This window comes from Ostrinia furnacalis, unplaced genomic scaffold (genome assembly GCF_004193835.3).
Source record: "Ostrinia furnacalis isolate ACB-3 unplaced genomic scaffold, ASM419383v2 OfSCF1780, whole genome shotgun sequence".
Taxonomy (NCBI): Eukaryota; Metazoa; Arthropoda; class Insecta; order Lepidoptera; family Crambidae; genus Ostrinia; species Ostrinia furnacalis.
In genome coordinates this window covers 322,762-346,110 of record NW_021132019.1, presented here as the reverse complement: position 1 = coordinate 346,110, position 23,349 = coordinate 322,762, and the positions used below count along the sequence as shown (strand labels likewise).

The window sequence follows — 23,349 nt, the reverse complement described above, 5'->3', positions numbered from 1 at the left end:
AAGCACACTAACACAAAATTTAAAAATAAATAATACATAAAATAACATTTAACAGGAGGAACCATTAACATGTCATGATGAAATTCTATCTATACAATTAATTACAAATTACATACATAATATTATTAATTATTTATTTTGTAACATTTTATAAACTGCATTACAGTTAGCTAGAGATTTATTTATAAAATTATTGGTAATGATGATAACATTCCATGCAAGTCAGTGTTTGGTAACTCTATCACAAATACTGGGCAATATCACAATATTAAAAAACAAGAAACAACTTCATTTATTAATGAGATATTTAATCGTGATAGTTAGCATAAATAAATAAATATAAACATTACATCAGCTTTTCTTGTGAAAAGATACCTAATAACTTTGAATATTGTTATGCCCCCGGTATAGTAATTCCTTCAAAAAGATCCTATTAATTAACTAACCGACATAGATATGAAAAGCCTCATTGAAGCTATTAAATTATTATGGACTAGTTTACCTAACGCTAATAATTAGAAAATAATTTCACTACATAGATAGTTTGAGTCGTTTTTATGTTTATTTGGCAAATTTTGGCTAAAATTATAGGCCACCAATTTGAAGTAAATTATAATTAATTTTGTTTAAAACAAAAAGTAGCTGCTTTATTATAAAACAATTNGCACTGTTTTCACGCCGGTAAAAACAGGTTTCGACACGTTGCTGCACTCACGGTAGGTACTTTGCCGGTACTGTTCGTAGGTTAAGGCCTCGAGTTGGGCGTCATTTTAATCGTGGTTTCACAATAATCATTTATTGAAACTTAAGCTTACGACTAAACAAACTTCGTGGCAAACATTTATAGGAATTTACATATTTCAACATAGGCTAGCTCAAAAATCGACCGTTCACGTTGGCGTCGCGCACCGGGAAGAAGGAAACTTCTAGAACTTCCGCGTGAGTCGCGAGACGCGCGGGGGGACTGCCTCGCGCCGATAGGCCGAGGAAAGGGCGCGGCACCATACTTCCGCGTGATTCGCTATTAGACGAGATGGCGTGGTAACACTAACGTTGCGTTGTTCGCGCGCGATAACGTTACAAACGTTACGAAATAGCGTTGCCGCGTTACAACAATTATTATTTTTAATTTTGTCTAGAAACAGCAAATAAGTTTTTTGAGAATTGTGTTCTCATAATGTGATATCCACGTTAATCAAAATCCTTTGTGCATTTTATGCTTAATAATTATTATTTTCAAATTTGGGATAAATCAACAAATAAAGGTATTATTGGACACTAACGCCAATATAAAATCTTGCTGTCGCCTAACATAATAAAATGTCATACACAACTAAGTTTTTTGTTTCATAGCTACCCCTAAAATATTGCACTAATAATATACACCAGTTTACAAAGTGCGACAATATATATAGCTACAGGCTATTTGCATGCGCGTGGCTCGCATAAAAATAACCGATTATATTATACGAATAAATGAGCGTTACACTATTAAATAGTTTTAAAAAACGTGTCCCATAAGTCTTTTCGAAAATACTTCGCATTAACAGCTAGACTAAAAAGCTTGGAAGAACTAATTACGTAGGTAGGAATTGCATAGTGTTTTTGATAAGGTTGCGCTAGTTTACGACTTGACTACTGTTGGCGTGGAAAAGTACTATTGTGGAAGATAGAGCGATCAAAACTTCAACCAAAATTCTTGTAATAAGCCTGAAGTAGTGAAAAACAAATGAGCCGAACATTTTTTTTCTTTCAAAACGACGCTTTACATTACATGACTAGCGCTCCCTAAACACTCCCATACTTAGCTCCCATAGTAAAATCATTTAAGAGTAATAAAAAGCTGACAAAATATTTGCTAGAGTTAGATGCTGCATGTAATACCAACAAAATGATTACATAACATCCCATAGTCAGCCATATAAATTTATTAAAAATAGGGAATTATCAGCCCTATTATTTTCATACATTGAAATGTTTCCAGTCAAACAATTATTGTGTTTTCCTTTTATTCGTTTTTTTTGTGCGGGGTATTGTAGCAGAGGCCGACAGCATTGCCTGGAAATAAAAGAAATAAATTGAAAACTAATTATAAAAAGCATAAGCAATTAGGGTATGTATAGTGAGTGACACTTATTGGTATTTATCCAAGATGCATTAATCTGTAGATACAATATGTATAGGACTTTTTACTCTAGTTACATAACTTTAAGTCATAAGAAGTTAATGCATCTTGTAGTGAACCGTTTATATTGAAACGCTGTAGCAGCCAACTAGATAAATACTGTATTTTAACTGTGGTTTTAATATAAGACACAAACTAAATTATGTAACACATTATGTGGCAATTTTAATAGGGTTTTAGTTCAAAATTGCAGGTTAACATTTATTTTTTTGTAAGCTCCAAAATACACACATACATACACAAAAATAAAGTTTTGCTACATGCTAGTCCATTTAGGAACATTTTAGGATAGTCTGGTTACGTCAATAAATACCAAACAATAAACAAATATGTATAAAAACATAAGTGATAAAACAGAAACAAAAAATACATAGCATGCTAAGTNAATACATATAATGCTAAGTCACTTACAATATTTTAAGTCTTATTACAAAATAATGCTCAAAACTTGATTCAATTCTGTTTTGTGACTGATCTCCTAAATACTGAATTTAAATCAATCAAAAGCATCAATCTATGCTAGAAATTGAATGTAGCTTTGAACCTCATTCTATAATTTAAACGCACGTTAGTTAGTCGATTTTGTTCATAGTCCAAGTCGAGAATAGCTCATTCAGGTCAAACCGTAGATGGCACAGCGATACGCCGTGGATGCATAGGTTATCCGGGGAGAGTCCCATATAGTCAGTCAGTCCCTGGTCTCCCCTTAAAGGTTCGGCCAAACCAACACGATCACACGCGATCAGCCGGCGTGCAGCGATGGCGACCAGACTTAAATGCATTGATTGCCATCGCTGCACGCAGGCTGCTCGCGTGTGATCGCGTTGGTTTGGCCGAACCTTAAGCCAAGGGTATGAGAAAACTGCGAAAAGCATTTCACAACGTCAAAAAACTGCAGGGTGCAGACTGCAGACCTCACAAGAGCCACAATAATGTCTAAGGCCTAATGATTCACTAGGTTTTGAACATTTCTAGCCATAGATATTTTAACTTATACAAGTAATTGGCTAAAATATTGACGGATTTTATGGTACTTTTAACGAACAGATAGTTGTATAGCTAAATTAGTATTCGACACCATGCCAAAAAATAAAAACACAACAAAAATAATAGTACTACATACTGGTCTGCTCAACTCCGGTTCCTAATGCTAAATGGACTCGGGGACTAAAGGAAGGCTTCTTATACATCTGTACTTTTAGATGCAGTCGGTATTTCATCATGCAGAGACACAAATTTGTATTCAGGGTGACTTTCTATTTTAGCTTCAATCAGCTTTTGCAAAGCATCACTCTTTTCTATAATATCATTTGATATCACTTCACTATCAATGTCACATGCATCCTTAAAACTCGTTTGATCATCAGATATATCTGCTTGAGGTAGAACATTCTCACTTGCTGTATCATCTACATCAATATTGAGGCAACTTTGATAATCCTCTGCTTGTTTCTCATTAGTTGAAGATCTTCTGCTGTGATTTTCAGATGAGGTAGATACACAATCTGATTTCGGTTTATCTTCAGACTTTTGCCAGAATGCTAGTTTGGTAGGCAATTGCAATAATTTACTTATTCCCGAGCCCTGACTTTTTGGAAGTCTGCCGGGTGACTTCGACTTGTGTCGTCGTTTCTTTTCAGCTATAGGATTTATTACCGTAAGGCCACCTTTAAATGCACTGTTTTCTTTTAAAGTTTCGTTAGGGAGCATCTTAACTATATCATTTAAACTCTCTATGGAAGTTGTACTCAATGCGCTATCCAAATTTGTACTATCATGCTCAGTTCGCATATTAGGCATTTCTAGTTTAGGAGGTGGGGGAGCTTTAGCTTTCCCATATTTTCCTTTAGGGGACTTTCTTTTTGATTTAGGAGAATCTTCCGGGGTACCAAATGAGGCTTCGTCGTCACTCTCGGCGGAGTCGTTTTCGTTAACGGACGTGTCTAGACTGGTCGTGTCAATATGTTCGTCTACTTTATTGACATTATCTTCTGCTTGCACATTATCAACTTTTTCTACGATAATCGCTTGTGAATTATCTACCTTATTGATCTCTTGGGCGTCACTGCTTGATGTTATGTTTATTTTATCGTCATTAGTGTCCTCACTTTTGAATTGAATAGTGCCTTCCGTATGGATTTCTTTTTGAATAATATGTAACTGTTCATTTTCTAAGGTATCCATTTCAGACTCATAAAAAACTTCTTTTGATTGTTCGTCATTATCGGGATTTTTATATGATGCTACTTGAGCTGCTGATTCTTTTTGGTCCCAGTTATCTTTATCACTATTGTCTTTGCTAAAACTTGTATTAAGATAATCTCTACCTAGAACTTGAATTATTTTGACCTGATCTCCAACATATTGATATATGAAAGGAGGGTCAGTTTGGGATAAGAATATTGGAGAAGGAAGATTTACTAGAGGGGGCATATTCGCAAATTCAAAGGATTCGTCGTCGTACAGCTCCTCGATGATTACTTCGCTTTCCTTTAAATAAAAAGGTCTTAAGTCTATATCAAACGTCGGAAAAAGAGTACATACTAATAAATGCAATAACAGACTTAAAGATATAATAAATATTTTAAACAAAAGACTACATAACTAAAATGTAAGTATTCAAAGCAATACACAAGATGAAAATAATGAAAGATCAGTAGAAAAGATTTAGATTTGTAAAGGAAACATGCAAATGATATTATTTTTATACACATTTTAACCTAATACATCTTTTTACTTCTATAGATAGTTTATATAAATTAGAAGCTAAAGCACACTTTCAGGTAAACATTTATTTATGAGCACATCTCGACACACCAGTGATAAATCTTCCTTTAAATATTTAATTAGGTAAGTCCTACTATGTATTCCAAAAGTTTCACATTCAAAATTAGAGCCTTTCGTTAACCGTTCCTAAAACCAAATTCCAGCACCATTCCTACCCTGCTACATCCATCTAACTCCAAACGTTTTCGCCAACGGTTTGCGTTCCATTATATCGTTCTTTGTAACTGAATTTTTAATCATTTATATAACATTAATATTAAAATGCATTATGCCCTAACACATATTTACTATCATTAAGTATTTAGAGAAGTTTGTGACAAAACTGACAAACTATAATTTGATCGATTATTTATTCACACTTATTTTTAAGATCTGACTATTCTATTACACTGATATTTTGTCCTTTCCATCATAGTTAAATCAGATTTAATGGAAAGTGACGGACATTATTTACTTGTTAAAATGGTGTTAATAATACATAATTTTATTACTTTTATTGTAATTATTTTTATGTTGTGCGTTTCAAAACTAATCTCCTGTATGTCCCAACGAATAATATTATGTTATGTTTGCCAATCCTTTAAAATATTTCAAGTTGCTTCGTAAAACTCGGTAATAATTTTAACTTAAAATACGTTACATAGCCTTTAATACAACCTGTCGTATTTTCCGTATAATATCCGTATTTTCAGCCGCAGAAGCAAACCGCAGACCTCATTAGGCTTCGTTTTATAAAGAAGACATCATATTAATATTATTACAAGTAAAGCGCGAGGTCTTCATAGTATCACGATGAATGCAATCAATAACAAGGTTAAATAAGACTCGAATATCGCATATAAATATAGCTACATATTTGTATAGTTTACTCCATAATAGTTTTTGCCAAAATACTTCACTATATTTCTTAATAAAAAAAGTAGAACAAAAGACAGTATTAGTAATCTAAGAAAAAAACAAATCCCTAGAAAATATATTCAAGGCGGATTAGCTCTTTCTACATTACCAACGATATCAAGGACTTGTTTTGCAGAAGTTTGTTGATACAGTCTTATTTAATATGGATAGATAAAGGTTGTTACAAGACTTCAGGAGCTAGCATGTTAATGTATGATGGTATGAACCGCATCCGTAACAACATTACTTAGTCATTGGGTCATCAGACCTGCCATCAACGTGACTGAAAATAGCTTTTTAATGATAAATAATGTCTAGGGTACACACAATGGTTTGACAAGCGCAGTCAATCATAACTAGGTTTGTTATGTACAGAGTGATAAATGATTTCGAATAAAAAATCCAAAGTGAAGGAGCATTAATAAAACAACGATGCGAAATGCACCTTAGCTTGTCTTTAATTAAAAACTTGATGACGGAGAAATTTCTTTTTTATGATTATTTCCTCTCCAATAATAAGTCTATCCTGCTAAATAATAATCTTACAAATTCTGGAGAAAAATAAATTTAAAAAAATTGCAGGCCTAGGTAGGATGCGCACCGCGATAAGCTTTTATCGATGCGATAAAGCCAAGGTCGTCTAAAATAATCGATAAGATTTTATCACGGCGCGCATCCTAGTCCGGCTGGCGAATCACTCGGTACACAACATGATACAGTTTCGTAGAGTATACAAGTATTCAGTTAGCAGACCTCAGCGGCTTGCGGGCGTTTGATGGGCGTGACGGCGGCGCGAGCGGCGCGCGGGCGGCGTGCGCCGGCGCCGAGCGACGCCGTGCGAGAGAGGGACGCAGAGGTGTCCGCGCTGGAGTAGCCCGAGCTGATGTCCTCGCTCGACTTTATGTGGCTGGAAATAGAGGCGATTGTTGTGTAATACAGTTGGTATTATGAGGCGGTGTGTCTGCGCTGGCACAAAATATAACAGAAGGTAAACTCATGTATGTACCTCGCTTTGCATACCTGCGCTCGGCTGTCGCGCTAGGGTTGTCTTGTCATGTGTTGCATTTATTTCGTTATGATAGAAAAATGTAACTTTTAATACAATGGAAGAAAGATAATAACAGATATCCACGTATAATTATGTAGTTATGTTTAGTACGTTATTATAGTAATAGTTTGCAAACAAATACACGAGAAGGAAGTAGTATGTAGTTGGGTGGTCGACACTATTATCCAACAATTCCTAAAACCTCTTTAAAACACTTCGATATTCCTAATAATTGAGTTGGCTTTCAAATTGTCAACGTTAAACGAACTATTGAAATACAAATAAATACCTTACTTAGCTCCCGGAATCAACTGGTAGTTTAAAAAACGAAAATTTAGTTCTTAATGTTGAGTGTAAGCAACCATCTACTTAACAAATGTTATAATACCCCTTTTTTGTTGTTCACTCAATTTCGCACAAACAAAATAATTTCACAAACGCGTGAGCAGCGTCACTCAAGCGAACGCAGTCGCGCCTCGCATTCGTCCAAGACAGTCTTGATAACGCGTACGTGAGCGGTGTCTGTGTGCGTGGCTCGAGCGCGCTTAGTATGGAGTTTACCTTCTGTTATATTTTGTGGCGCTGGTGTAAATCTAGGTGATGTCCTTGCTGGACTTTATGTGGCTAGAAATAGGGTTGTTTGTTGTCAGATGTGGTTGGAAAAATGAGGAATTGATTTTGAACTTTATACTAAGGGCTTAATAAAGCCTTAAAGTTAATCTGCTCGAATTTTTATTAAAGCAACCCATTGGATAATTTTCGAGTCTTATCGATTCGAGTCTATATCCTTAACAAAGGCCACTGAATGCAACAATAATAAAATATGAAGTTAAAAACGAGTTGGTATTTAGATGTTGAATTATTTAAATTAATCATTTGGTCGCATGGTAGTTACGGGACTATTCCCACCTCTCGTTCCTATCACTGCAACTCCTGTGTAGCCAGGATCTACAGCTTGACCGCCAATAAAAACCCAACCTCCTGGTACACCTCAATCGCAAAACCATGACAGTGCAACGATTTTTATACACAACCCTTCGAAGAAAACGCAAAAATGTGAATCGATTTACTAGACATGGTTTCGTGGCAGAGGCACAGAATAAGTAATAGTACAGGTACAGAAGGATTACTCCGCAAAACGATTTAAATAAATGCGAGTCTTGCTACGACGCGATACAGTGGAATTCAGCTCGCACAGCACTACGTACCTACAATTTTATTCACCTACAAGTTTTGTCTCTTTCTATCGCGTGCCTCTGAACTCTTCTTGCGCTGTTAGGGTTGCTGTCTAGTGAAAAAATAATTAATCTACTATTTGTAATGAGGTACGTATGTAGGTAAGTATGCATTAATTATGGAAAACCTTGGGAGAGGCCTTTGTCCAGCAGTGGACGTCATTTGGCTGAAACGAACGAACGAATTCTGAGCAGTAGTCATGGTAGGTTAGGTTCCTATACTATCCTAAGAATTATTGATTACCTACATGGCCAACGGTCGTCATTTGGCTGAAACGAACGAACGAACGAACATGGCCAACATACCTTTCAGCATCTCTGGGAAGCGAAAAAAAAGATAAATCCGGTAGATTTCTTTGCGAATTTAAAACACCCGAACGCCGCACAATATTTCTTTCTCTTTATGTCCATTTTTAAATAATACTTCGATCATAGAATTATAATCATACTACAACGCACGCCAGCGTCCTCCTGACGGGCGCGCACGTGACACTCGACTGATATAACCCGCCGGCGGGGCGCTTCGCCATAGGTAATTATCGGATGTACCGCGCGGAGTGAGCCAGGCCTGGCAGAGGTGTGATACCGGTGGGTGTTATAGATCGTTTCATCCACGAAGACGCGACACACCAATTTTTGGTCGAGGGAAGCGCGGGGAGTTTGATCCGAGCAATCCGAGCGTCATTATTGTAGTGTGCGTGTGCGTGTAATTTAGCGTGTAATGATAACACTCAAACATTAGCAGAAGAATGGTGGGGCGCGTCTTCGTGGATGAAACGATCTATATCCCTTGTTGTAGGAGAAGGAGACATATAAAGTGCCCCATAAGGGCTACCTTTTTTTTATTTACTATATTTTGACGTTCATAAGTGCCACTTGTGGTCTAAATTGAATATATACTTTTGATTTTGATTGATTTTTGATTTATAATTCCAGCAGATATACCTGAAGTCAGGTTCGTCAGTCCTCGCCCGCGCGGTTCTCACGTCGACGTCCACCTCTGGGAAGTACATTGGCGAGCGGCTGTTGGACTCCGACGCGCTGCGGCGGGTGTTGTAACCACTGGAACTTTATAACAAACAATATTAACCTACGTATTCATTGAAGCAATACTCATTATTATACAATGACTAATTGAGGCTGGTTTTAGTGTCACGCGGACCGTCCGGTGCGGACCCGCTCCGCACGGCCAATCTGTATGAACTTCTAGGGAGCGTATTAGAGTAACGCGGTCCGGAGGAACCGCTCCGCTCCCTAGCAGTTCATACAGATCGGCTGTGCGGAGCGATCCACACTGACAGTCCGCGTGACACTAAAACCAGCCTAAAGCAAGTTTTTAAAAATAATATTAGTATGTACAGACGACTGCACATTAAGGTAAACACGGCGGCATCTTATGTCGTTGTCATAGGTGCTATTTTGCAATAAAAATGTATAGTCTGATGTGACTGTACATAATTTTTATTTATTGTCCCCTTTTGGATTTCCGGTACGTGTACGGTATTCCAGAACCTTGAACCCATCGGCCGTCAGTTCTGCGTACTATAACAGCGCTGTCCACCTATAATCTGAACGGAAGACCTCGTAAAGGTAGCAGGAAGGTACTAAATGCAAGCCGCTACCAATCGGGCAATATGGAAATCATTGAGGGAGCCCTATGTTCAAAGAAGACGTCCTGTAGCTGAAGTGATGATGACGATGATGAGCCCCTCAATGTGCTTGTGTTACGAGTGGGTTTACCACAGCAATCCAGCAGCCGCGGGTTTCGCACGCACGTTACTCAATTGATTCGGTCAGTCTGGCAACGACACTATTGGGCTTTTGTCGTTTATGTGACTCAAGCGCGGTTACTAATAATGGTGAGGTACGTACCTGTCGCTGACATAGCCCGACGGATTAGCAAGCTGAAGTGTCTATGGGCAGGACACATAGTACGTAGAACTGACGGTCGATGGGGCAGTAGGTTCTTGAGTGAAGGGCAGCGTACCGGAAAACGCAGCGTGGGACGTCCACCCACAATGTAGACCGATATCATAAAGGTAGCAGGAAAGCGCTGTACGTAAGCCGCTACCAAGCGGTCAACATGGAAATCATTGGGGGAGGCCTATATTCACAGTGGACGTCCTATGGCTGAAATGATGATGATGATGATGACGTACCTCTTAGTCCCCCGGCGAATGAGCCTAGGTTCGGGCAGAACATCATCGGCCTCGTCGCTGCCCCGCTCGTCGTGCGGCGAACATTCGCTCAAGTCCGACAGACTGTAACTCTTGCGCAGCTGCTGAACTAGGCCTCCGCCTCCCTGGCAAATTGGATTTTGTTAATTTTAAATTAAAGGACGAAGTGTTATCCTGGCAAGGGCGTATGTTTCGGCACTACAATCGGTTACAAAAGATATCTAAAACGATTTTAAAAACTACACCGTAATTTATTTTCAAATGTGCTTGAATATTAAGTTTTGTGTATATTATCCTAGGCTGAGGACTTCAATAAATGTAAAGTTTACGAGTAAATGAAAGTTTATGTCAAGCAAAATTTCTATTTATTATCGTGCCTATATCGCCAAAATAATAGAATATACTTATTTATAGAATTAAAAAAAATATATTTTTAAAATGAAAATGCGAAAACAATTAAGAAATTAGAAGGTTATGTTGTTACATAAGTGTTACAATAATAAAAAATAATACTCACACAAAATCTGTAGCATTGTCTGTTGGGGTGCCTAGTAACAAGCTTTGTGCAAGCGCATGCAGTAATAGTATATTGATAACTTCTATATTTTTCTCTAAGCATTGACTTGCGAAAGCTTTCCTAATATGTACTTCAAATAAAATATACACTTTATTTTAACTGCTTTTATTTTTAAAGATATGTATTATCAAATTATAAAAACTAATTCAGTCACACATTCTAGAATTACAAACTAAACGACGTTCATACGAGTCGATGTTTCAGATTCATGCAACACATAAAATGGACTAAGATTATGACGTCATGCATTGTAGAAAATATACAAGTACCTAACTATAAAAAGTGTGATAATGCGCATTTTGGAAACAAAAATAAATAACATAACACCCGTTTCCAGAATTTCATGACTTTCTCACGTTAATTTGGTTCAACTGAAAAGCTTAAAAAAATACATTGTTATAATGATCTGAAAGAGATCAATCAAAGTGGCTAAAACATTGTGTAAACAGTTACAAAATAACCGAATAATGTATGATAACATAAAGTTTTAAGTTAAATTAAAAGCTACGGATTAGCCTAATCATTGTCTAAAAGTTATTTAGGAATCACAGTTGCGTTTCGATCGGGGACAGTCGCTGTGCTGCGGTCAATCGACCTTTAGTTCGTTCGATACTTTGTCCGCGGCCACCTGGCTTCTGGTTCGGCGGCCTCGAGACTTGCTCCGCGGCCTTTTCTCTTTCACAACTTTGGGTTTGCGGACTACATTTCCTCTACTCCTAGCGGCGCTGGTCGCTGGCTCATAGTCGGGATCATTCGCGTCACCATCGCCAGCGAGGAAGTCTCGGTTAGCTTCGTCGCTATCGAGCTCTACAATCTCTACTATTCCCGGCAAATTGGCATCATCGGAGCGCTGGTATTCTAGATCTTCATACGTGTCTTGGTAGCCGTCGGTGACGTCACGGGACCTTATGGCTTTTCGAGCTCTTCCCTCATTGTCTTGCTCGGGCGACGGCAGATTGAAGTTCTGCGTGAAGCAGCGATGGAAAGGATATTGGGAATGATAGGTAGGAAGGGGGAGAAATTAAAAAAGCGTGTTAATAAAATTAAAAGAAACATTAAATTAAGCGGCAATGGTGTAACAAAAACATTGATGTCGAGTGAGGGAAAAATAAAAGTATGACGTGGCCATGCCTGATGACGGACTGTGTTCGTGGATGTCGCTCTGTTGTAAGCCAATAAGAGCGCTGTAATATGAAGCTGTGCACAAATTAGCACCACACGTGTAAGCCAATGTTTACTACTTTGACGATTGTGTTATTTACATAACGTGTCCTGTGATCAAGCATGCCACACCATTGTTTAAATTTAAAAATCAAAAACTAATAAGTATACAAATAAATGGTAAGAAAACAACATGACGAACAAAAAATCTACCGAACTTTGCTTGAACTCTTGGATTGTTCTGTTAAGGGTTAAAGTTCACCGATACCCTTATATTCGCTCATTTGAACCCAAAAAAGATCTACGTTTTCTGTGTGCCTCGTGTGAAGATCATTATATCTATCAAATTAAATACGTAGTTGCCTGTGACGTTGAACAAAACATACTACGTTACCATTTTATGTGCCAGATTATAATTGGTTGTTATCTATTTATTAGTAATGCTTATTTGTTGCGAATTATCTTTCGTCATGTCTGACGAGGAATGGCACTCGGATTTTACAATATTGATAAACAAACGAGGAGGCATTGTTCTAATAAAATGTCAATCATCAAACGTAGATCTTGTTAGGGTTCAGATTTAGATAGTTACAAAGTTAAGCATGCGTTTATGGGTAGAATGAATATTTACCTTTATGGCTGTTTGCATGATAACGGTGGTGGCATAGTTGACGCCTTTGGTGCCCAGGTTGAGCACCGTGTGGTAACCCTGATCTTTGGCTTTAGCTATGTACTCATCTATTTCCTGAAAACAAAGAATAAATCAGCGTCAGTTTACTGTTTTTAGGTTCAAAATTCCATATTTTGTTAAAACGTAGAATAAAAATTTAGATAAGATTATAAAACATAGTTAGGCTTAGAATATGATTCGATAAATCAGAACGTAGGATCAAATACAAGGATGTATTTGACACGTGCTGCGATATTAATTGAATAGTCAAGCTGCCAATTGCGATCTCTTAAATTGTCTCAGTCGCAGTCAAAAGACTACAGATAACCGGCAAAAAATTCCACTGAACTAGACGTTGACCTATTCCAATCTTAATAAAGACACACTATTAGGAACGGAAGTTTGCAGGTAGGTATTTGCGCAGCCAACAAATTTTGGGCTCTACTGTAGAGTTCTTTATCAAATACTAGCTGACCCGGCGAACTTTGTTCCGCCTTAATGGCAATAAATAAGCAGACTTTTTTTTTATTTCGAACGATATAAAAAGTATCCTATGTCCTTCTCCTGGCTCTAAACTACCTCCCTGACAATTTTCAGCTAAATCGGTTCAGCCGTTCTTGAGTTATAAGCGAAGTAACTAACACGACTTTCTTTTATATAGATTGTCTTTGTTTGTATGAGTCACTTTATTTATATTTGCCGATTGTCCTTACCTGTTCCCTGCGACAAAGCGCCGGGTGCACGAANATCAGCGTTAGTTTACTGTTTTTAGGTTCAAAATTCCATATTTTGTTAAAACGTAGAATACAAATTTAGATAAGATTAAAAAACATAGTTGGCTTAGAATATGATTCGATAATTAGAAATATAGGATCGAATACAAGGATGTATTTGACACGTGCTACAATATCAATTGGGTCGTCGAGCTGCTAATGGCGCGCTCTTAAATTGTCTCAGTCGCAGTCAAAAGACTACAGATAACCGGCAAAAAATTCCAGTAAACTAGAGGATGACCTTTTCCAATCTTAATAAAGACATACTATTAGGAACGGAAGTTCGCAATTAGGTATTCTTTTTAACTTCGTTCGTTTTTCTGCAGAGTTCATTATCAAATATTGTCTTTGTTTGTATGAGTCACTTTATTTATATTTGCCGATTGTCCTTACCTGTTCCCTGCGGCAAAGCGCCGGGTGTACAAACTTCCTGTACAGTATCGAAGACCCCTTCGTGGCTGGAGACAACAGCCACAGCACCAGAACTATCTTCACCTCGTAGTAGAACGGGAACCATGACAGGAACACGTCCGTAAACGTCTCCGTACACGAGAACAGAGCAAACACTATCCAGTACATCATCCATTTTACCTGTAATTAAAAATAAATACCGCATTAACAATAATTCGTTGCCAATTAGAAGAATCATACGAGCAAAACTGTAACAGGAAAATTATTTTCGCATTGGCTAAATGTAAACAATGTTATTTATTAACAATGAACAAAACTATATTGAAATAACACTTCGTGCTTCGGATATTGCACAATGTAAACCTGATTCAAAAATCATAATTATCACGCTTTAGTAATTAAGCATAGGAAGCCAGGAACAAGGTAAAGGACACAACAAGAACTGAAGCGTTTCGAACAGTGCTCAGCATAAGTGCTTTAAGCACGAACCGTGACAAGGTCACTTTGGTTGTGGACAATATAACACCAGACTAAATAATATAAAAAAGCTGTTCGTAATAGACAATATCAGTATAGTAACCTAAACAAATTGACTTTTCAACAACATTCTAATCAGCCTTCAAAGCACATTAGTCACTATTATTCGAGTTGTACACAAAGAGATAAAAATATGCAGCTTTTAAACAAGTAAATAATGTGTTAAACTTACGTATTCTTTCAAGTTCTTCGTCCGCACAGCTTTATATGAAGCATAAGCCGGGTAGAGGGTCCCGAATACCAATCTGCAAAATGGATATACGACCAAATAAGAGATCATCTTTGGGGCGAACAGTCCGATGGTCACGGCCAGGATACCGAAATTCCCAAAGGATACACTAGGAATGCATCTGCTAAGGGCGACCCCGAGATTTACTGCGATGCGAGCCCAGACTCGACCTCTCGATGCTTCGAGAGGGAAGTCGTCGTAATCGCCGTAGCCTTCATCGATGTTTGGGTCGTACTTGACGAGATCACGGCTGCTTTCGAAAGCGTCTGTGGCAACGACACGAGCGCATTCAGCCTCAATCTGGTTGACAATGCGTCGGACGCTGGACAGTCCGAGACTCAGCGCCGGCAGCCGGGGACAGTCGTCACGGTAACGCGCGCGACCTGACTCCATGGATACGTAACAACAACATCGCTCGTCTAATCACGAACGTGCATGCACCACATGTAATCCTAATAATGCCTGTCCGAGTGCGCTGATTGATATTGCCTGAAATAGATGCGCACACGCTGGCTATACTCTCAAGACTGAGTTAAAAATGCATAAGGATAAAACAATGGTGTGACCACAGTCAATAACTATTTGTTAATAATAACAATAACATGCGTAGGGCCGTGTGTGCATTATGTTTAGTTACTCTTTCGGATAAGCTGTTTTCCAGTTTATTATAGAGACGCTTAAACAATATTAGTCACCTAACATTTTTTTAAATAGTTGTCTAGCTGTCCAGCAATATATTTCTAGAGTTTTGCAATAAATCAGTCAAACATTTCCACAGTGGTGAACGTCGCATTTTGTGCAGATATTTACTAGGGCACTATTTAAGTTGTGAGCCTCGACAACATAACGTGTTGTTAGACAACATCTGANCAGATATTTATTACTGAAATGTACAAAATATGTTCATGTATTATTTACCCTGTCTATTTTATCCTACTTATTCACGCTCCGGTAATGTGCAAGAGTGCGTGACAATATAACGAGTTATCACTAAACGGGTACCGGGGGAACGGTACGGTCACCGCTAACAATTTTATATCCAATCTCGGAAATGATTTCAATGTTCAAACATTTTCAGAGTAAGAAACAAAGGAGGTGCGGTACCTTGATTAGTTGATTGGTACCTTCTTGCACGACGGATACAAGTAATGCAAGCGTGTACCGCGTATGATGAATAATAAATGGCAGACAGCGGCGTTTATGCCATTACCAATTTAGAATAGTGTACCGCTCCCTGTCGCCAATTGAGTTGACTGCGGTCAGACAGCTGCCTGGACTCTTATACTGGACGTCCCTCGTTATAAATAAACAAGACAATTACGCGACAACTGCACAATGATACTTATTATCTGCGTTTAGTTAAGAACAATCAGCATTGAATTGGTAGTTGCAAATTGATAGTGGATTCTTGAAATTACTTGTTATTCAAGACATTCTTTTTAGATAGCTCACAAGTAGGGCGATAAGTTGATTGATTTTAACGATACTGCCACCACACAAAAACTGACAATTACTTACCTACAAGAAACCTAAAAGTTAGAATGGAACTTAAAGCGATCACATGTAGAGTAATTTTTAGATCCTTACATTTGTATCCTCATCCTTACATTACTTTTCAGAAACTCTTTAATGTCGATTTCTAGGTTTTAGATTGTCTTGCTCGCTCGCTGAAACACACCCTTTTACCAGGGATATTGCGGGATGCGGATGTTTTCAGGCTCACATCCGTGGATGGGATTGCGTCTTACCAGAGGATGTTAGGTCATTCAGAGATTGTATTTGATTCAAGGATATTACAGGGAATTTTTAAATAAAAAATTGAAGAGATTAGACCATACCAAAGACTGAAGAAATTTTTCTGTCTAATCTGATTTTTTCATTAGATTGGATCTACCCATTGGAATTCGTAATCCAAGTCCTCAACGGTTTATGTAATAACATTTTATAGTTAAATTCTTGCTTGTTGGTGTGACTCATACATGCATTGTATATTTCATAACTTAATGGATTTCAGCAATGAATTTCTTTTGTTACAGTGACGCACTATTACACTCCTAAAACCCACACATCTGACCTTATTAAAATAGCAGAAATGAATATACCTACTTGAGTTCAACAATAACAAGTAAGGTTTATTTTCTTTCACGCGTTTGTAGAAAAGAAGTACGAGTAAGTATTGAATTTTAAATAGCAGTTACTGAATGCACACGCACACGCATGGATAGGTTTATTAGTTTTATTAGAAATCGATTTCACAACTCCCTATAGACAGAAATAAATATTTTTAACCGCTAGCCGCTTCCATGTGCTCCAAATACGTCGATCATGGCCAGATAAAGAAGCTAAAGCAGGATTAGTGATCTTGATTTTTTAGAACTGAACCATAGGATATTTTTGTATTAGTCATGGACGATAGCTAGGCTAAGTGGAAGGACTACACAATACTAACTGCGGTTACGGGTACGAATTTCGCAGTGGACAGTTCATGTGATGAAGCGATCGAATAATGAATATTAATTAATTTGTAAATAACTATCATTTAAGTGCCTGCTTCGTTAAGTACAATATTTAGCGTCATCAATCCAAAAAACAATTAGGAATATACATACATACTGTACATCACGGAAAAGTTAAAATTATACTCTATCTTCTATTAAGCGTATCAAAATACCAATAAAACTGTTAAAATATTTTTTAACATTCAGAATCAAATTGATGAAAGTAACGTATTAAAAGCCAGTGTCCGACGAAAACGTTACATATACCTAGTTTATACGAATTAGGTAAGTTTCCAACTTCCAACTAACTGAGGCGTGAAGCGTGCCCACATTTATGAATTTCAGTCTATTGATTTCCAAATACTGGGCAATTAGAAGTAAATAAATTCTGACGAGCTGTTTGTCTTCATATTCATTAGAGTGAAAAACAGGATTTTGTTTGGTTCCACATTTCTACTACATACACACAGCAATGGAGATTAGGTGTAGATTTCACCGATTTTCATCAGTAAACCACGTTTACCGGGGAAGCAATACTTATCTCCGATATGCACAGCACGCCCCTGATATGCCGTCGTATACCACTGAGGCCACGAATATTAAAAATGATTTAAGTAAGCGAAACCATATAACGTAACGAGAATATAATGACGCACAATAATCTGCAGCCTTTGTTATTGAAGAAATGTGGTTGGTTTCGTCATATAGCACTTAAAATTAGACAATGTAACTAAGTACACTAACAAAAATAGAAGTAGGTACAAGCAGTATCTTTCGCAAGCTACTTTTGAACCAATTTCAGTGATAATATAATTCGTTAGTGAAAAATGAAAATATCTTAAGGATTTTCCATCTCAGAACATGCTCGGCATATCCAGTTACGAAAATATAATAGCTCTCCCGCCACGGACGCATAGCATATAGGTCAAGAACCTTCGGTTCGGTTGCTTCGGGCTTGTGCATCCTTTGTTAAATGCGTGCATACGAACATAAGTACACGTTGTTGCAAGTATGTATGTAGATGTACAAGGTCTGTTTTGTTTATTCTTAGTGATAAATTTACCAAGCAAGCGTTTTGTAGATGGTCTTACAAATGGAAACAGTTACTGACATCTACATAGTTATTGACTCCTGCTTGTTGTGACCAGATAATAAGCTAGCGAGTTCCCAATTGAAACTTTAATTACTTAATCTTGTATTTGTCTTAGCTTGGACTATCAAAAAAGCAACGAGCACTTAGTAACACGCACGTAACTGGAATGCATCCGGTTATACCAACTCAGTGAGTGGTGCGAATAGGTATCCTTTCTATCGAAGCACCAATTACGGCGAGTGCGCATCGTAACAGCCTTCAGGGTCGATGTAACAGCCAGTGGGGCGTGACAGGCAGAAATATAGACGGTTTATCTACTAAACAGACGAAGACATTTTCTTGATTTATAGCCTTTTGAAAATGCACAATAAGTAATAACTTTGGAACCAAGATGAGCCATATTTTTGGTCTGGTGATCTCTTGGTCCACTTACCCAAATTAAAACTGTGTGGGATCGAGTGGGCGTTTATTTTACGGAGTGAATGAATATGTATATTTTTACCAAATGAGAACATCCAGAGGATTGAAACTATGACGGATGAAGCTGGAATATTTAATTGCACTTGCTATCTGATAGGATTGCAGGTAAGTGATACGTGTGTGATTTATGCCACTGTGGTAACTGGTAAGGCGACAGATGACAAAGCTACAGTCTTCCAGTCTCAAATCATACAGAATAAGGTCTTGTTGTCTTAAATATTCATTCTCAATAAAAAACACGAGGTAGCAGCATATGTGTAAGAAGATACATTATGAAAAAGAAAGAAAGAAAGAAAAAATGTTTATTTGGTTCAAACATAGTAATTTTACACAATTTGGATAATAATTATAAATAAATTGTTGAACCAAAATGGCTCCTACTAAGCTTGTATCATATTCCGTAAAGAACATGATGCTGGTATTCTGTAGGAATTTTGTGATTTCTTCGTAAAATTTTCATACGTCGTAAATGGAATAGTAAAACAAAGCGTTATATCAACTTTTACCTAAAGTATTGTAGTACTAAAGCAGTTCGTGCAATAATATGAGTTTCCTGCGCATTTTAAGATGCGGTCAAGCGTGCCGATACCGCTGCAGTTCATTACAATTTCAAATTATTGTTGCAAGTGCAAGCTACGTACATAGAACAACCAACTAATAGATATCGATAGAGATAATAAATTCATACTTAAATAGAAGCCTGTTAAAAACTGACTCAATGTCAAGAACAATGCCATTACAAAAACCCCAGAAACAACGAGTAGTAGTCGATCGATAACGACAGAAACGATTAAATTCAAGTTAACCAAACCAAAGTTTGATACTAAACTTATTTTTTACAAGTACCTAGGTTTACAAATATTATTGAGTTAAAAAAGACAGATTATTTTATGTTTCGTGTCCATAAGAATTGGGAAATTTAGTCTACTGAAGCCATTCATACTCTACCATTTCGTTAATTATGCCATGGTTATTTTAGGGAGCTCACCTACATTACAGCAGCAGCGAAACGGTGCTTCTACCATTAGTGGAATGGTTATTTCAATAACATTCTATTAACCTATGACTCATGAAAAGAATGCTTACAATATTCCAGAATTTTCGTTCATTAATGTGATTCTGAAATACGCTGAAATGGTAAATGTTAATCATGTGATAAAAATAAAATAACCAATTAATTAAAGGCTAAAAATAAACACAAATATAGTCATTGCCAGTATATTATTTAAAGCATCGCTAAAAATAATAATAAATGGAAATAACTAAAAATTATAGTAGTCACCTGCCCTAAATATAAATGACAACTACATGATTCTCATAATATATCGTTATTCTGATTTCAAGTTTAGTACGCGAAGACATTTTATACAAGAAAATATACGTCACCAGCAAAACTGGGTAAAGGTACACGTAATTCAGTCGAGGTTATACCGAAAAAGGTAAGACAAGCGCTCTCAATAAGACTATAAGTGTCTGAGTCAAGGTGTACGACCAACAGGCAGCACGAAAGGATTGAGCACACTCGGAACAGACAATAACTCAAATAAATCGAAGACCGAACACCGATGAATCACTACAGTTAGGTGTCAACGCACTTCACTTCTGTTGCATAGAGTAACGACGCGGGCGCAAGGCGGGAGCGCCACAAACTAAAGCTTCAGTAGCTGCAGCCCAGAGGCGAACGGCCGAGTTTCACCCGAAATAGCACCCGGCAGTACAGGGATACCCTGATGACGAATTTCAAAATGGCACCCAATACAAAGCTTTGTTTGCGGCAGCACTCAGCTCGGATTCAGATTGAGTTTCAATAGCTTTTTCAGTCTTCAGATCTTGTTTATTCCAAGTGTTTTCTTGCTAAGTCTATGATAAGACTATAGATGAAATTCAGCTCTCAAAATGAAGGATTTTCGTCGAACGTCGTGTATAAATCAGTAAAAATGACAACAATAGATACCTTCCAGTAACAAGTCTGATCAACGTCTGAAGGTGAAAACACGACTGTAAAATTCCAACTTGCAGGAGCAGTGCTGCCAAAATTCTAACCGTCACAACCCAAAATCGCGTAACATATTGGAAAATTGCCAGTAATCTACTCGAATTTTACAACTATTATGAACAATAAGAGAAGGCTACACAAAAAACCGATTTTATCTCTCTTGTTTATATACTAAAACAAACCAGCATTATAAATTATATTTTTGAAATAGAAAATCTGATATTCGACTAAGATAGCGTTGTACCTACTTGGTTATTCTCTACAGTATAAAGATATTTTGTGTACCTACAGAATCTGAATTAAAAATGTTTTGTTTTTATCTTCTTAAATTTTTTAGAACAAATTAAAAAAAAAACCAGAAGCTGCCCAATTTAACTTAAAAAATTTCATTTAGTAATTATTATTTATTGCTCTAGCTAGCGGCAATAAAAATACGCATTAAGTGAATTTTTTAACTGTAAACTATTTTTGAGATGCAACCCGCTGGGCCAGCGGACAGCAGAGAGGCTTAATAATTAATAATACGGTCTAATTGGCACCTAATTAGTACGGAATGGATCTCTGAAGAGTAAAAAAGCTCCAAACATGCTTTTTTTTCAACATTTTTAATTTAATACAAGTGTAAGTAATTAGTAAAACAATTTATTTGATCAAGAGTTCTCCGTAAAAACTGTTTTCCCAAATTACCTGATTTTTAACTAAATAAACGCTAAGCTTTGCCCCAAAAATGTAAAATAGAAGAGGGAAAAAAGATACCACAAACTAGTCTAGGCACAATGATGTTGCAAAATTTCAATTTTAGTTGTAACTTTAGGTTGTAGGTACCTACCTAACATTTATCACAGTAGAATGTTTCAATAATATCAATTTTTGAACAAAATGATCAGTATAATTTTAAGCTTTTGGCAGTTGTCACTATTAAGCCCTCCCATCGAGCGAGTCTAGTAAGAAGATATTTGTGTTAAAATTATGGCAGAAATCCTCAAGAGAATATTAAATATTTATCGAAATTTTTTTCTCCTGTCAACAACGTTACTTAGCCTGAGACAGACCTCTTGTCTTTTGGACACTAAGTTTGGACCTCGTTGAGCATGGACCGTTTTGAAAAGGAAACCGTTCTTAATAACTACTAATAGCTATTTTCACTACGGTATGAAACGTAGTAGCATGGATATTAAAATTAAGTTTAAGGAACAAAGGGTCGGCTTAGAAATAAATAAGTAGAATGATACGTCACAATAAACAACCTAAAATATAATATAAAAAATATTTATACTCACATAACCAATCGAGAAATTATCGCCGATATCATATTAATGTTCACATATGATAAAATCACTTTAAACAATCACAAAAGTAAACATGACAAAACACTAACACAACCGTCCAGGCAAAAGTCTAATCCGCCATGTTGAAAAGTAATGATGTTTTGATCACGTGACCATTCTCCAATCAATATGTTCGGGAGTAGCGACATCTATGTTTTAATTTTTGTACTAGTTAAGGTGATGTGTACACAATAGTAAAAATATCTTTTGATGTTAAGTAAAAATGCCATTTTTTTATTAATTACTAGCTTTCCGCCCGCGGCTTCGCCCGCGTGGAATTTTGTCTGTCACAGAAAAACTTTATCGCGCGCGTCCCTGTTTCAAAAACCGGGATCAAAACTATCCTATGTTCTTTCCCGGGACTCAAACTATCTCTATGCCAAATTTCATCAAAATCGGTTCCGAGGTTTAAGCGGGAAAGCGTAACAGACAGACAGACAGACAGACAGACAGACAGACAGAGTTACTTTCGCATTTATAATATTAGTTGGGATTTTACAAGGATTCTGTGATTACCTATGACGTAGTATCCAAAATCTTATTAATTTAATTTTATTATTAACTAGCTGACCCGGCGAACTTTGTTCCGCCTTAATGGCAATAAATAAGCAGACTTTTTTTATTTCGAACGGTATAAAAAGTATCCTATGTCCTTCTCCTGGCTCTAAACTACCTCCCTGACAATTTTCAGCTAAATCGGTTCAGCCGTTCTTGAGTTATAAGCGAAGTAACTTACACGACTTTCTTTTATATATATATAGNTTTAATTAATTACAAAATATAATCGAATGCTTTTACTATCTCAGGATACATTTTATAGTACATTTATTAGTTCCCAAGGTTTTACAACACAATGTGTTGCAGTATGTCATAATAGTTACGCTTGATTTGATTTGAATACCGATCCGAAATACGTTTTTACAGTTTATTTTAAATTAAATTATATGTATTATGAATACCCACAGACAGGAGCTAACCATGAATGGAAGTGACAGCTCCAGCATCTCGCGGTTATTTTAATCAGTTAGTTGAGACATCTTACGATCCAAAGGCTGGCCTTATACCTTGGCCCATGAATTAGCCTGGTCATCCAGCATGGAAAAAAATGTGTATGTGACCAGCATTCTGGGCACCTTCCCCCAAGGTAGCGATTTGAATGTTTTTTATTTTTATTTATAAGCCTTGTATTTTATTTTATTTTTAATTGAGATTTAGTTAGTAAAAAACCCCAAAAAATAATTTTATCAGTAAAATATTTAATTAATCT

At 36.9% G+C, this 23,349-nt stretch overlaps 1 protein-coding gene across 1 annotated transcript; it reads right to left on the bottom strand.

Moving 5' to 3' along the window:
• Window positions 1-1,227: 1,227 nt before the first annotated feature.
• Window positions 1,228-22,183, bottom strand: LOC114353643 (uncharacterized). Its single transcript, XM_028305704.1, has 9 exons — window positions 22,035-22,183; window positions 14,631-14,703; window positions 13,904-14,101; window positions 12,699-12,812; window positions 10,312-10,454; window positions 9,098-9,220; window positions 6,623-6,776; window positions 3,309-4,675; window positions 1,228-2,058 (listed from the first exon to the last, which is right to left on the bottom strand). The coding sequence occupies exons 1-8, from the start codon at window positions 22,064-22,066 to the stop codon at window positions 3,368-3,370; spliced, it is 2,145 nt and encodes a 714-aa protein (XP_028161505.1). The 5' UTR covers window positions 22,067-22,183; the 3' UTR covers window positions 1,228-2,058; window positions 3,309-3,367.
• Between the last annotated feature and the right edge of the window lie 1,166 nt (window positions 22,184-23,349).